The 16,988-nt window shown below is 45.8% G+C and overlaps 1 protein-coding gene and 1 pseudogene across 1 annotated transcript; both read left to right on the forward strand.

The window, feature by feature from the left end:
• Positions 1–972: 972 nt before the first annotated feature.
• LOC119366661 lies at positions 973–9,436 on the forward strand (annotated as a pseudogene).
• Positions 9,437–9,509: 73 nt separating this feature from the next.
• Positions 9,510–11,146, forward strand: LOC119366715 (noroxomaritidine synthase 2-like). Its single transcript, XM_037632458.1, has one exon. The coding sequence runs from the start codon at positions 9,525–9,527 to the stop codon at positions 11,058–11,060; it is 1,536 nt and encodes a 511-aa protein (XP_037488355.1). The 5' UTR covers positions 9,510–9,524; the 3' UTR covers positions 11,061–11,146.
• The last annotated feature ends 5,842 nt before the right edge of the window (positions 11,147–16,988 follow it).

Raw genomic sequence — 16,988 nt, forward strand, 5'->3', positions numbered from 1 at the left:
GGAGGGACCTAAGTTTCTGCTCCCGAGCTCAAATGCTCCTGCATGAGTAAAATAAAAAAAAATCTGAATTTTCTGGCAACGAATATTGTTGAATGTTCTACATACACTTAAATTTCCATGAAGAAAAAAACATTCCTAATGCTCTGGGATAAAAAAGAAACAAAAACAATGCTCCAAAAAGACTATTTTCACAACATTTTGAAGTGTTGATTTTGTTATTTTTTCCCAGAACCAACGTAAATGTGTTTTCATCGCAAAAAATTGCACACAGGAAGTAAACTAAGCAATGTTTGTTATAAAAAAATGTCAGAATTTTTTAACTTGTTTATTGTTTATTTTGCTGTTCATAGAGAGGAACATTTGAGCTCAAGATTAGAAAGGCATTTTCGTACTCAGGGTAGCTTTTTCAGGTGTGACAAACATGGGGGTATTTTTTTTGAGGAACAAACATGGGGTAGTTGACAGTATTGATTACTCCCTCCATCGTTTATCTAAGGCGAAATTACGAAATCTCTATATGGGGGAAGTTGGATGAAGTTTTGGAATATTATTCGGAATAACCTATTCAGAAAAGGGAACATATAGTAAAGAACAACAATTGTCCTCTCAATCTTGGATCTCAAATCGGCACGTGAACATTTTTGTGCATTTCCTAAGTAAATATTGTGGAACATAGTGAAACGTACAAACACACTAAAATGCAGTTATATATATCCGAATCAGAAAAAGTTTAGAACATCTTATAGTTTCAAACGGAGGGAGTACTTACTTGGGGTTTTTTTTTTTTTTTGAACGAAGCTACTTATATTTGGTAGAGATTATAGTTTGTAGCAATGCAAGACATTTTGTGTGTGTGTGTGTGTGTACCCGCAAATAGTCATGGCACTGGAGTGGCCCAACCCAACATTCCTTCCAGCTCTGCTCTCTTCTCTGCTCCCGGCGACGGCGGCGATGGCAGCACGGAGGCACCGGATGGCGGGCAAGGGTGAAGGCACATCGCCTTGGGGCTGCTGTGCTCCACGGCCGGCATCGGCATGGCCTCTCCTCCGTCGCTGGTGCTGGAGCTGGAAGCAAGCGCCACCGGGTCAGGTGAGGTCAGGTCAGCTTCCATCCCTTACCGCCCGCATGCCCGCCATGTGCTTGTGCTTATGCTCGAGAGCCCGCCCTGTCATGTCACGATCGCAGCTCGCTTGCTTCGGTGCTCCGGCAGCAGCTACGGACGGATGCCATCCAACTTATATCATCCTGACTAGTCAAGGATTAGCGAATATGTTAGGACGGAGCAGAGAGAGAGTTCATGTGCGATGCCGGCACCTCCAGCTTTGCTTTCAGCCCAGCACAAGAAAAGGTCTGGGCCAGACTGCCCATTCCATGCTACTCTACTGTACCAACACGCCACCATCACAATCAACCAATGCTTCTCTTCTGTGGAAGCAATTTGGTGACTTCTCAAACCAACTTAACTTCAGGACTCTCTCGACGACTCAGCCCAACCCAACCCCCCTTTTGCAGCTAGCTAGGATCAGGCAGGCGGCAGCGGCATCCATCACCGGCGGACAGGTGCCAGCTGGTGCGCGCGCATCAAGGTATGTACTAGTGCACGCTCCTCTCCTTTAATTTGCAGCTACCAACAGCCTGTTTACCATCGATTTCCTTTTGATTCCTTGATGCAGGCGCCCTTGTCCATCCCTGCATCCGGCCACAGGATGGCCGAGACCGCCCTAGGCGCCGCACAATGGGTGGTGAGCAAGGCGCTAGCCCCCGTCGCGGATGGCGTGCTGGAGGCTTGGGCGGCCACCAGGACATTTGGCCTCAACATTCAGGCCCTCAAAACTGAACTGGAGAAGGTGCAGGCCACGCTCGAAATAGCTGCCACCAAGGAGCTCCCCGGGCTGGCCACGGAGAAGATGTTGCAGAAGCTGTGGGACTCGGCGCACAATGCCGAGGACTTGCTGGACGAGCTGGACTACTTCCGCATCCACGACGAGCTCCACGGCACGTACGCCGCCGCCGACCAGCACAGCAACGATGTCCTCCGTGACCTCGCGTGTGATGCTCGCCACACCATCAAAGCTTTTGGCAAACTGGTCAACTGTTTCCCATGGCAGCATGCTGAGCTCCACCAGAGGTCACATGGCAATTCGTTCTCAGCATCACAAGCCAACCAGGAGGCCAGCAGATGCATGTCCAGCCTAGGTAAACTGCTCCTTTCCTCATGTTCCCCACATCCACATGTTCGTGGTGATGAAGATCATGGCAATGCGCAAGAAACACCGATGCCTGAGTTTAACAAGGCTGATTTCTCCCAAAGGATGAAGGACACTGTAGAACAACTAAAGCTTATGCGTGATGATGTTAAGGATATTCTGCAGACTTTGGCCACAGAACTGTTCTAGACATTGCTCAGCGTCGTGCCACCACCACACCTCAGAGTGCAGAGCCCAAACTGTATGGGAGGGACCATGTCATGAATAATATCATACATGATATCACCGAGGGTCAATACTGTGACAAGGGTCTAACTGTGCTTCCGGTAATTGGTCCGGGGGGGATGGGGAAGACAACTATGATACAACACATATATAACAACCAACAAGTGCAGAATCATTTCTCAGTCAGGATTTGGATATGTGTGTCGTTCAATTTCAACCTGGGTAAGGTGCTAGAACAGATTAAAGAAGATACCCTTACGGTTGAAGGTGAGAATGGGTGTAGTACAACACAAGAGCTGATTGAACACAGATTGAAACACAAAAGATTCTTACTTGTATTGGATGATATATGGCAGTTTACTGATGTGGATGACTGGAAAAAACTATTGTTGATACTCGGCAAGTCACAAGAGAAGGGTTCCGTGATTCTAGTCACAACTCGGCAAAAAGAAATTTGTTGGTAGATTACCGAGGACAGACCCTAGTTTGGCTCATTGGAAAAGAGTGCTAAACAGCAAACAATGGGCGAAACAATGGCATTATGCTTGCCTTGGAGCTTAGCTATGGCTTTCTCCCTTTCCATTTGCAACGGTGTTTTTCCTATTCTGCATTATTTCCTGAAGATTACCGTTTCAGAAGCCGTGAGCTCATCAGCCTATGGATCGGACTAGATATTTTGACACCTTCTGATCAAAACCCAACCTTTGAAGGCATAGGTCTGAGCATTTTGAATGATTTAGTCATCCATGGATTTTTCAGAGAATATAAAACTGATGGTGGTCTGCGGTATGTTATGCATGACCTACTGCATGAGTTGGCATTGAAGGTTGCATCACATGACTGTCTTCGTTTTCGTCTCCCCGATGTTGGATCGGTAGAAATTAAGCCATCCACCCGACACTTGTCTATAAGCATAGAGAACTTGGGTGAATATAATGGTAAAAAATTAAAGAGGGAATTGGAAAAACAGAAGACAAGATTGAAGGTTGAACATTTGCAAACACTGATGTTATTTGGAGCAATGGATGAAGGTTCTACTAAGATATTTGGTGATTTTCTCGGGGAAGCAAATGCTCTTCGTGTTCTTTATTTGCCCCTCCTGAAGTATCCTGTGGAGTCCATGGTACATCATTTTTCAGGACTTGTGCACCTACGATTCCTATGTATAGGGTGTTTACCAATTAACATCTCTAAATTTTATCATTTAAGGGTTCTAGAACTTAAGTCATGGTCTAGCAGTGGTCATTTTCCTGAAGACACGAGCAATCTTGCAAAATTGTGCCATTATTATACCCCAAGAGATGATAAGCTTCATTATGATATTTGTAATGTGGGAAAACTTCAGCTCTTGGAAAAGTTGAAGGTATTTCGGGTCAATAAAAAAAGTGAAGGATTTGAACCAAAGCAACTAGAGCCATTGACCAAGCTATGGGAGCTTGGAATCTACAACCTTGAGAAAATACATACAAAAAAAGAAGCAGCTCAAGCAAAACTGATTGGGAAAAAATACTTCAGGAGGTTAACATTGGATTGGGATAGTAAGCGATCTAGCGATGAGCCTGGTGTGGAAGCAATGGTTCTTGAGTGCCTTCGACCACATGAAAATCTTGAAGTGTTGTGCATTAGAGGGCACAGAGGCCCCACTTGTCCAACATGGCTGGGTGATGAGCTTGCTGTTGAAGCTCTACAATCTCTTCGTCTTGATGGTGTTTCTTGGAAGGTTTTCCCTTCTTTACGGAACATGGGGGATCTTTGTGAGCTTGAGATACAAGACTGCCCAGAATTCTCGTCCGTGATTCCCACCTCCTGGATTGAGAGTTTGCGTCGCGTCACGATTGAATGTGTCAAGCTACTAAAGAGGTTTGCATACTCAAAATCATCACATGGAGCACAACTGGAAATCATTCGATGGGGTGATATGCAAAGCTTAGACCAAGTGTTAGTTCTCGATAAAGAAACAGGTCTTGAGAAGCTGACACTTGAGAGATGTCCACCTTTGGAGTTGAAGCACCTTCTGATGCTAACCTCGCCGAAGACACTGATTGTAAGGCATTCAGCTGGTCTGGCTGGTCCACTAGGAGGAGGTCAGGGTGATGTGGAATGGCAGCTCCCTGTTGAGCACATGGAGATGTGCCACTTGAATGGTAATAGTTGGAATGAATTGACAGAGCTCTTCCCACACCTCCCAAAGCTCTCCAAATTGGAGATACGGGATTGTAAAAACCTAAAACAGCTGGTAGTACGGGTAGATCTGCGACAAACAGCATCAGAGATGGGGGTGATGGAGTGCTGCTCTTCCCAGCTCATCTCTGTAGAAATTGAAGTTCCTTTCCTGCCCAGAGCTGGTCCTGGTGGAGGATGGCTCCAAGCCTTGCGACCCCTCCAGAGATTAAGCATAAAGTATTGCCCAAAGTTTCTATCCGCCTTCTCGTTTTCCACTCACATTTTCCCTTCCTCCCTGCAATTCCTGGAGCTTACGAAATTAGAAGGGATGGGGACACTAGAGCCTCTCTCAAACCTTTCTTCTCTTACCAGATTAGTATTGGAATTTTGTGGAAAGGACCTGAAATGTCAGGGACTGCAGTCTCTCCTTACCGCCGCCGGCCAGCTCAAGGAATTGGAAGTCAGGGGCAGCCATAGATTCTTTGCTAATTGGGATCCAAATCCCAGACGGGCTTCCGAGGGTGTTGAAGGAGGAGAAGAGCAGCCAACACAGGTTGTTTCGTCCACGCTGCGGAAGCTTTGCACAGACGATGCAGCAGGACTCCTTGCTGCACCCATCTGCAGCTTCCTTTCTTCCTCTCTCACCAAGCTGAAACTTCATGGGTACGGGCCTGAAGGGATGGAGCGCTTCAGCAAGCAGCAAGAGGACGCCCTTCCGCTCCTCTCCTCCCTCCAGAAACTTGAGTTTAGGCATTTCCACCATCTTCAGCAAATCCCTGCTCTGCCGTCTCGTCATTGCCCAGCGATGGCCTCCACAAGTCACTGGAAAAGCTAGATGTCTGTGACTGCAGCGAGGTGCTAAAACGGCAGTGCAGGTGGATGTTGGGAACCATCCCCAAAATCACAAGAGGATGATCCAAGGTAACAAAAGCATACTTTCTCGTGTTCTTCCATGTTGCCCTTTTCTTGCGACCCTTCTTAATAACGCTGCATTTATTCCCATCCAATGAGCAGGACAATGCCTTCGAGTTCCCTTGTACATTCTTCGAGTTCCCTTCGAGCCCTATAGTGCTCTGCTCTTTCCATACATACACACTTGCCACATGCATGACATGAGAGTTTGGAACTTGGCTCCTGCTGTACCATATTATTTATATCCATTTCCAGTTATATTCGCCACAAAAAGTTAAAATGAAATCCACTTATACTCCCGCCGTATCAGATTTATTCTCTTCTCAACAATAGTGAAAGTATTTCAGATTTATTTGTCAACGCCCCTTGTCTTTCCACAAGGCTAGAAAACCAACGTCACTAGCAGCTAATACCTTCTGCAAGTCTCTTTTCTTTTCTTCCTAGATGTAATTACCAACGTAACTTGTGATCATCACTTGTTTGGTTCTCTGTGCAGGTGTTCGTTCAATCTTGTAGGCTTCTTCATATTTGCATTTAAATTTGGGTTATTGTCATTTCATCAAGATGTGGTAGGTCTACTTGTGTAATTTGGGTTTCCCAATCAGAATTATGGAATAAATGAGAATATGAGTCAAGAACTGAAGAAATTCATATCAAGGTTATAAAATATTTTCATCCACTCTACGGTATTGTCAATACCAGGTGTTGATGCAGTCTAATTTCTGATGGCTTGCTGTTCAGGTGTTCTTGTGCTTCGATGGCTTTCTGCTACTGTGCTATCAGTACCACTTGTGTTTATATTTCTCCAAAGCTTGATGGTGTATCTGGAAAGTTCTCATGTGTTTTGCCACCGATAAGGTTTGTATTTTTGTATTAAGTCTACATTCTACTGATACAAGGTATCCAGTCTACAATCTGCTGATATACCAGGATAGTGTCTTTTAAGATTTCAGAAGATCTCTTCTTTCCAAGGGCTACTACATGTGACCACAGACTGGCAGAGCTGCACAGTAAGTTTATGAGTTGATCAGAATTTGTAATACTATGGCATCACACAATCGTTGTCTCTGTCTACTCTTTGGGTTTGCAGTTTTGAACTGTCCGAGACTAAAATTTGTAGTACTGTGTTTATTAGAATGTACAGTGCAATGGTACATGCTTATCTTTTTCAGCTCTAACTAGCTATTATTAGAGGGCAGGAGTTATGTCTCGAAATCCTTCACTAAATTGCTCACCATCACCATTGTGTGTTTTCAACGTTTCGTACAGCTCACTGTAAAAAAAAAAGCAGTACAACTGGTAAAATACATTTCATTTCATGGCATCAAAAATAGGCTACCAACCTGTGCTTCGGCAGGGCAATCATTCAGCGCAAGTCCCTGCCCAGTTTATCAGGACCTTATTCCCGTTATGTTGTTCTAGTAAAACACTTTTGCAAACTAAGCCTGGTCTGTGTCTGGCATTTCATTGTTCTCTGTTCATAAGTAATGAAATATAGTTTTTTAGTAAAAGTAATCAATCTGTTATGCTTTGCAGATATTATCAATCTGTTATATTGGTGAATCATTTCTGCATTTGAAGTGAAAATTGGATGCAGTCTGGGGAATTTGAAGCCTGCTCTCATTCTATTTTTCATTGGATGCAGTACACCAATCAGATTCCATTCTAAGCATAAATTTCTGCAGTTGTTCCCAATAGCATGCATCCCCCAAGGCACAGATCAAGTAGTTGTTGCAAGAAACATTTCGAAGGTGGCCCGTGCTGTGGCTGCCGCATTGTGCAAGAAAAATAGCACGGTCAGGCCTCGGCAGTTAATATTCAGATAGGCGATGCTTTTTGCACTAACTAACTAACTAAGAATCAACTACTCTCTGCAGGACTGGAGCCCCAAATACCGGAAGATGCAGCTGACAACTCGCACTGCAAAGGTTAGAAGGAGATTATGCTCTGAGTAGAGGGGCACTGTGTAACGTAATCAGCTAACAGAATGGCTGGTAAAAAATTACAGCTGTGAGTAATTGGACAAGGCTTAGATGCTGCTGAAATGTTGAGGGCACTGAAAGGAACCGGATCTATGATGCCGTGCTCACGGAGGTATGCAAGGACTGCTATACACATGTACTGCTTACTTTTACTCCCTCCGTTCCTAAATATTTGTCTTTCTAGAGATTTCAACAAGTGACTACATACAGAGCAAAATGAGTGAATCTACACTCTAAAATATGTCTATATACATCCGTATGTGGTAGTCTATTTGAAATCTCTAAAAAGGCAAATATTTAGGAACGGAGGGAGTATTCAGTAGTATTAGTACATCTCAGACTGTTCAGATTAGTATTTACACATTTCGCTTACTGCTGCTCTTCCAGATTAATGGTCAGCTTGTTCTTCCCAATTAACAAAGGAATGGTGCTCTCAAAGTGTTGCCCTTCAGCTCCCATTCCGCGCGCGCCTGCTTACTGGAGCGCGACAGATGTGCTACACCCGCTGCGCTGAAGATAAACCGCTCCTCCTTATTCACACAGTCATAATAATGCTGGGATTTGTGAACCGTTCTTCCTTATCCACGCTGCTGGTATATCTGAAGTCTGAAGCCTGTCGCCTTGTGGCACATAATATTCTGACCCTGATCTGCAGAACAATGCCAATTACTCTTACACATCTCCCTCCATGTCAAGAACCTGAAGAAATCGACACTTGTCGTGTTGTTAACTGAAGAAATCGACACTTCTCGTGCTGTTAACTAAATGAGATCGATGCGAGCAGTCGGTTGGCGCCAAACCGGGCGGGCTCATCGTCGACCATCTGATCTTCATGTAACGGCAACTTACGCTTGTACTGTATGAGAAAAAGGATTCTGAAGACTGGAGCTGTCGCTATTTGAATTACCTTTACTGTCTCCTTGTTCACCGGATTTACTTTAGCATTAAATTTAAGATTACCTTTCACTGGCTGTAAACCAAACCAGGATCTATCTGAGAGCCCTGTACCTGGTGTAAACCCTATCGGTCATGTCCTAGAAGGCGTAAGCGCGCATCCTTAATTTGCTATATTCCTTTGTTGCTGCTTTTCCTGGCAGATGTAACATGGAACGGTGGGTATCCGCCATTGGCAAAATAAACGGTCAGATTCTTCTTCTCAGCAAATAAATGGTCGGAGTGGCGAGCACGTCTGGTGTATGGCATTGCCGAAGGGCACGCCGAAGAAGCTCTGCTCAGGAAAGTGCGCAAAATGTGGAATTTTGTGGTTCAGTTTTCTGAAGACCACTTTGTCATTGAGAGCGATTCGGCGACTGTAATCATGAACATTTGGTCCGTGCTACAAGAAAAAAAGTAGCCAAAAAAAACAAAATCTGATTTATGAAAACATGGGTCGTGCAATTTATTTATTTTTTGTGTGGACAATGCATCGTGATATATAATATAGCACATGAAGTTTCGTATCTATACTCTTTTTTAAGTAAAAAAACGCATATCTAGTTCGGTTTGCATTTGCAGGGGAATTCTGGTGCTCGTGGAGAAACATGAATCTTTGGTGCATGAACAAGTCAAATTGGAAATCCAAAGCATTATATGGCAGACTCGATTGCGTACGCAATGTGCCTCGTACATGCACGCACGAATACATGGCGTACGTGCCTTGTAATTTACTTCACCCAGCTAGGCACACAGTACTGCCGTTCAAATGAGAAAAATAAGTCAGGCCGAACAATTGAGAAAAATATAAGTCAGGGCCGTACAGATAAGAAAGTATAAGTCAGAAAACTGAACCACATTTTGAGCCCAATTAAGAGCTAGGTTAGGATTGATCTAATCTCGAATGAAACTTTATTCCAACTCGCCAAATCTTCTTATCGCAAAATCTGCCAACTGCCACCTGCTTTTGAGCCCAATTAAGTGTAGTTATGTTGACACTATTAGTACCAATAGACTGGGATATCATCAAGGGAACTTGTATATATATGAAGCCATAGCCATGTCCATTATAAAGGTAGCACCTCACACACTACTGCCAACAATGTCAATTATGTTCATTTCCATGCTACTTGTGCTACTTGTTCCCCTATACTTGTATCTCAAGGCTAGCAGTAGATCTAAGAACACATCAGTGTTTCCCACAAACTGGCCAATATTGCATATGTTCCCTTCCTTCATGGTCAATGTCCACAACTTGCATGACTATCTCACCATGGTCCTCGCCGGATTAGGCCACAACTTCAGGGCGCACGGCCCACCCGGGACCGGGATGCGGTTCTTCGTCACGTGCGACCCTGCTAATGTCCGGCACATCTTCACGACCAACTACACCAACTTCCCCAAGGGTGCTGAGTTCGCCGCAATTTTCGACATCATGGGTGGCAGCCTCTTCACCGTCGATGGTGAAGACGCTGCCGCCCAGCGTGGGAAATTGAAGAGCGTGCTCAGCAACCCGCGGATGATTGCCAGTACGGAGGCATGCTGCCGCAACAAGGTGGAGAACATCCTTCTCCCATTGCTCGCCTACATGGCGAGCATCGGCACTCCTTTTGACGTGCAAGAACTGATGTCAAGGTTTATGTTTGACCTGGCTACTATGTCTCTCTTTGGTGTGGATCCTGGCCTCCTATCATTAGACAAACCACCCATGGACGCCGTGGTCGCTCTGAACACAGTCATGGAGGTGGGATTTTTCAGGCACACCATGCCAGCTTCTTGCTGGAAATTAATGAGGTGGCTAAACATCGGCCCCGACAGAAAGCTCTCCACAGCGCACAAAGTGCTACGAAGGTTCCTCATGGAGTTGATGGAGAGGAGGAAGATGGAGATGATGGAGAGGAAGATCAGCACATGTCATGTTGGTAATGATGAGGAACAAGATGGTGTGGATATTATGTCTTCCTACCCAGACTACGTTGATGATGACATATCCTATGCCAAGAACATTGGCTACATGCTCGCTGCAAGGGACACAATTGGAACGACCCTGACATGGGTTTTCTACAACCTCGCCCAGAAACCAAACATTGTGTCAATCATCCGGAGTGAACTCTCACCCATTGCATCATGCAAAGAAGCATCCGGTGTGGATACCATGATGATCTTTGAGCCGCATGAAACCAAATCTCTAATCTATCTGAGAGCCGTCTTGTACGAAACTCTTAGGTTGTACCCACCGGCACCTTTCGAGCGCAAGACGGTGGCCGCCAATGATATTATGCCGAGTGGCCATGAGGTGCGCACCGGTGACACCATCCTTATTTCTCTCTACTCTCTGGGGAGAATGGAGGGCGTGTGGTGTAATGATTGTCTCGACTATAACCCTGATAGGTGGCTCTCGGAAGATGGAAACAATCTAAGGTACGTACCATCTCACAAGTTCTTGGCCTTCAACTCGGGCCCAAGGATATGCCTTGGGAAGGAAATTGCGGTTATGCAGATGAAGACCGTCATCGCCTCAATGTTGTGGAACTTTGATATGGAGGTGATGGAAGGGCAAAGCATCCAGCCCAAGCCATCTTGTATACTGGAGATGAAAAATGGGCTCATAGTTAAGCTAAAGAAGCGAGAGATGTAACATTAGATTCTGGTCTTATGTAAACGTATTTACGGACTACCCGAACAATTTTATGTTTCCCATAGCCACATTGTTATCGAATAATAAAGGGCTCTATGAATAAAAATGTATCTTTCTTTTACGAAAGAGAACAAACGTGTTGTCAATTATTACTCCGTGTATGAAACATGGTCCACGTATGAGACTACGTATGTGTTAGTACATTTCTATGGAATATAAACATTGATTGTATAGTTGCTTTATTCTATGAGTAACATACGTGAAGCGAGAGATGTGCTGCAGTTTAGGACTGCTCCGATAGCATCCAATTAGCTAGTCTCCTCGTGAGCGTGTTTATAATTAGCAAGCATGGCCCCTACTAGACCATAACCCCTAGTAGCACAACCCTTTCTAGCCCAGTTATAGTCGCATCAGGGCCACACGGTTGCAGTGGGGTTGCAAGTCTAGTGGTGGACATGCAACTGCCTAACAATCTTCCTAGGTGCGCATGCGTCTGAGGTGAGACATGTCTAGTTGCATGCGGGCTGTGACACGTACATATGCGCATTGGGGGCGGACATTTAACTAATTGGCGCAAAAAACATTTTCGTTGTTATAGCTTAGGGTTTTGTTTTTGCGCTATGGAAATGAAAATAAAAGGGAAAAAACAAAGCTTCAAAGAATTAAAAATAAAATGTGGACTAAATCCTATTCAAAAGCATTGTGTGTGGGACTAAAAACACATGTATGATTCATTAACACGATGTAGGAGTGCTTACAGAAAAATAGAAATGGCACATCTACAGAACCAAAACAAAAAAGGGGTTAAAACCCCAAAAAGCACACATGGCCCACCTACAACTTTCTGGGCTCGCTACTTCGCCAGAGATGTAGTCCATCGGTAGTGGTGCCGCGAAGATAGCGCATAATCCGTTTGGCGAGTGCAAGGTGAGAGTCATGCGGATCGTGCATCTCCAAGCAGCGCTATTGAACTGCGTACGCGATGTCCAGGCGAGTCATCATCATGTACTGTAGGGCGCCAACGAGGCTGTTGTACTCCATCGCGTCGGAGACAGGGGCACCGTCGTGGGCGGAGAGCTTGGAGCACGTGTCCCGGGTGTAGGAACATATACTTAACATGCAGAAAACGATAGCAATAACCTTGACATGATCATATGCTACTTTTATAGTTTGGGTCTTGTCCATCACATCATTCTCTTAATGATGTGATCCTGTTATCAAATGACAACTCACGTCTATGACTAGGAAACTATAACCATCTTTGGTCAACGAGCTAGTCTAGTAGAGACTCACTAGGGACACATCGTTGTCTATGTGTCCACACATGTATCTGAGTTTCCGATTAATACAATTCTAGCATGGATAATAAACGATTATCATGAACAGGGAAATATGATAATAATCAATTTATTATTGCCTCTAGGGCATATTTCCAATAGGGTTCCCCGGCAGCGGTGGTTATAGAAGCCGAGAGAGAAAGAGGAAAGTGGAAGCGAGCTCAATGCAGAAGCTCAATGCAAGAATAGCAAAGCTAGAGGAACTTGAGAGCCAGCGAGCTACCGATCAAGCATCTCAGCGGCACGAAGATCCTTGCTTCGACGCTGCCCCAGAAGCTACCCCACCATCTCAGCGAGAAGCAACATGGCTTTCACGGAGCTCGTTCGGCCTGATTTCACGGCTCCTCACTACCCCGTGGATAGTATCATGGAGACTAAAAATTGTGAGCTAATGACAAAACGCCATAACCTGACTTTGAAGGCGGCGGTCGGCTCTGTTGCACCTCCTCTAGCTGAGGGAACTTTTCATTGCCGTCCGAGTCCAGATGTCCATGTTGTTGTGGCGGTGGATGAAATAATAGAGGGATTTGAGGAACTGGAGCTTGACTACCCAACACATGAAGGGGAGAATCATCTGGTTTATGCTTTAAGGAGTACCTGTCTATGGAGGAAGGAGTACATCAAGCTTCCAAACTGGACGCCTCCTCCTCCGCCTCCGGCGAGTGATCAGGACACTCCACCTCCTCCGGCGCGTGAGGGCACTCCGCCTCCTCCTCGGCCTCCTCCGACGCGCCGGAGCACTCCGCCTCCTCCGGCGTGTCAGCGGACTCCGCCACGTCAGCAACGCCAGAAGAAAGACGACGCCGCTCTGGTGGCTAGCAGTACAAGAGGCGGGAAGAAATACAGATTTGGTCCAAGCCTGGAGCCTCTTCCAAAGTTACCATATGAGAGGACTGACAAGGAAACCGATGACATCATGGCAGCCGAAGTGGAGGCCCACTTTGAACGGAAACCTCCACCTCCGAAGGAAATGGTAGATCCAGTGAAAGCGAAGCGCACTCTGGATGCCCTGAAGCGACCACCACCACCTCCGCCGGATTCCAACTATGTCCACTGTATTAAAAAGACATATCAAGACGTGCGGCGATCGGGAAGTACTTCTATTGATGCAAGATTAGCACAACGAAGAAGTGGGAAAACAATTCCCCAGCTCGGCGAACAGGCGAAGCAATCGTGCCCCCCGCTCAAGGTGTCTAGCAATGTCGTCGCTAATCATCCGAGGCTATTGCCCGGCACCAATCTTGGTGATTGCCTGAGGAGTTTGAAACGTTAGAGGCAGTAGAGATCTTCAGATGTGAGTACAGGAAGCCTCTCGTCAAACCTGATCATCCTCCTCTAACAACGATGATGCGAAGATTGCATGAATGGTACATGGATACCTGCAGGAAGTCTGGGAAGGATAGTATGATGGTGAGAATTAACGATGAGCGCGGCCTCATCGGAGTTGAGTTGCTGCCTGTTGAATTTGTGGAGTTATTTCAGTTATTCAATCAAGATGCCCTCAACAAACAACTCATGACTTGCTACTGTTTGTAAGTATTATTTATGTAATTAAGTCTCTATAGCTCAACTCTTTCATTGCATGTATATATAATTATTCTCACTATATTATGCAGATTGAAGATTATCGAATGCAAAAAATGACAAATCTATGACATTGGGTTCATTAACCCAAATACCGTAAATGAGTTAAAAAGAGAAACAAAGATACTGAGCACAACTTGCTACAATCGTTACTTCGACATCAAAACAAAGGGAAAATACTCTTTCCTTAAAACTTCAAGTGAGTGTTACTGTCTTGTGCATATTCGGTTTCGCTTACTCGAGGTTATAGTAATGTAATTGATGAGTTATGTGTGCGCAGTTTCCACTTTATTCTGCTAGAGATTAAGCTTGACCGAGGAGTAGTAGTTGTCTTAAACTCGAGACGTAAAGATCGCCAGGAGTATGCAGACATGGCTGTAATGCTCCAGAAGTAAGTTCAATCGATCATTATCGCACCATATCGGCAACTTTCGTTCATTTGCTGATATCAAGTAATCATTTCCTTTGCCTGGCAGGGTTTGGAAACAGTTCACCGAAATGGTTCCGGGTCTGCCGAAGGAGCTGCGATTTACACACCCCAAAGTAAGTAGTACTAGCTAGTTCCGCGCATCTCTCATTGATTCTAGTTTAATCAATACCATTTATCATGCTAGATTATCAGTTTGATTGAACTCTATTTCTCATAAAGTATTTGTGGCAGGAAGACGGGAATAATTTATGTGGATACTACGTTTGCGAGTTCATCTACAACTCGACCTCTCAGCGGGGCTACTCTAACGAACAATATGAAGTACGTAAACAATATTCACAATTTTATTTTATTACCATCAATTGTGTTGAGTTTCTTTTATATATATGTATTGACCCCTTCTTTAAGTTAGTTGTGGCAGATGCGGAAGGAACACCTACCACATGATCGCATACGAGCAATTCAAGAGGAATTGGCGGGATTCTTTCTTGACCATGTCATACATAAAGACGGAGGATGCCGTGTGGAAGTTGAAATTGATTTTAGATGTTAGTGATTGTAAGAGATGTTATATTGTATATATGTAGTAGCGTCGGATAGATATATACGAAAACATGTTGCTCGACCAATCTCGGAGAAAGAGAGGTCACTTCCCTCTGTATGTTCATGACGATTTTGTGTAATTAATGCTCCCTTCATTTGCTTACTAGCTAGTGTCTCGAGTTCTCTCTATACGTATAGTAGCTAGCGTTGACCAAGCAAGGAGAAGAGAGTTCACTTCTCTCTATTAGCTAGCTAACACAATATGAAACCCCCTAACCCTCCAAAACCACTAAACCCCCCTTTCAAAAAAACTCCAGCACCTGCAAGTTGCTGACGCGTGGCTGCCTTTTACACCAACCGGGATTAAAGGTCCTTGAGGGAGTCCCGGACTAGGGGGTGTCCGGATAGCCGGACTATCATAACGGCCGGACTCCAAGACTATGAAGATACAAGATTGAAGACTTTGTCCCGTGTCTGGATGGGACTTTCCTTGGCGTGGAAGGCAAGCTTGGCGATACGGATATGTAGATCTCCTACCATTGTAACCGACTCTGTGTAACCCTAACCTATCTGGTGTCTATATAAACCGGAGGGTTTTAGTTCGTAGGACAACAACTTCATCATCAACAATCATACCATAGGCTAGCTTCTAGGGTTTAGCCTCCTTGATCTCATGGTAGATCTACTCTTGTACTACCCATATCATCAATATTAATCAAGCAGGAGTAGGGTTTTACCTCCATCGAGAGGGCCCGAACCTGGGTAAAAACATTGTGTCCCTTGTCTCCTGTTACCATCCACCTAGACGCACAGTTTGGGACCCCCTACCCGAGATCCGCCGGTTTTGACACCGACATTGGTGCTTTCATTGAGAGTTCCTCTTTGTCGTCACCGATAGGACCGATGGCTCCTTCGATCATCAACCATGACGCAGTCCAGGGTGAGACTTTTCTCTCCGGACAGATCTTCGTGTTCGGCGGCTTTGCACTGCGGGCCAATTTGCTTGGCCATCTGGAGCAGATCGAAAGCTACACCCCTGGCCATCAGGTCAGATTTGGAAGTTTAAACTATGCGGCCGATATCCGCGGGGACTTGATCTTCGACGGATTCGAGCCGCAGCCGAGCGTGCCGCACTGTCTCGATGGGCATGATCTCGCTCTGCAGCCGAACAGTGCCCTGGAGGCCGCACCAGTATCTGCTCCGACCCTTAATCCGGAGCCGGATTCCCCAATCGAGGACGAGTGGTTGGACACTGCCTCGGTGGCTACAATCTCTTCGGTGATCGAGCCGAACTCCCTCCCTGTCCTTTGGAAAAACCTCGACTCCAGGGTGCCGGACTCCTCTCCGGACTCCGAACCCTCCGCGCCCCTGCCAATCGAATCCGATTGGGCGCCGGTCATGGAGTTCACTGCCGCGGACATCTTTCAGCACTCTCCCTTTGGCGACATCCTGAATTCACTAAAGTATCTCTCTTTATCCGGAGAGCCCTGGCCGGACTACGGACAGGAAGGTTGGGATGCGGACGACGAAGAAATTCAACACCCACCCACCACCCACTTTGTAGCCACTGTCGATGATTTAACCGACATGCTCGACTATGACTCCGAAGACATCGACGGTATGGACGACGACGCCGGAGACAACCAAGAACCAGCGCCCACAGGGCACTGGAAGGCCACCTCGTCATATGACATATATATGGTGGACATCCCCAGAGATGGGAACGACGATGGAACAACGGAGGATGACCCCTCCAAGAAACAGCCGAAGCGCCGACGTCAGCGGCGCCGCTCTAAATCCCGCCACAATAAAAACGGTGATTCCGGCACGGGAGATAATAGCACTCCGGGCAGTGCCGAAGAGAACCCCCTCTAGCAGGACTCAGCGCAGGAGGAGGGAGAAGCAAGTCCACACGACAGTGCGGCAGAAAGAGAGGTCGAGGACGATAATTACGCGCCTCCCTCCGAAGATGAGGCAAGCCTCGACGACGACGAATTTGTCATGCCTGAGGATCCCGCCGAACAGGAGCGTTTC

Source organism: Triticum dicoccoides, chromosome 2B (assembly GCF_002162155.2).
Source record: "Triticum dicoccoides isolate Atlit2015 ecotype Zavitan chromosome 2B, WEW_v2.0, whole genome shotgun sequence".
Taxonomy (NCBI): Eukaryota; Viridiplantae; Streptophyta; class Magnoliopsida; order Poales; family Poaceae; genus Triticum; species Triticum dicoccoides.

Excerpts from the sequence above, each read along its gene's own strand:
- LOC119366715 (XM_037632458.1), top strand. The coding sequence starts at position 9,525 with ATGTCAATTATGTTCATTTCCATGCTACTTGTGCTACTTGTTCCCCTA.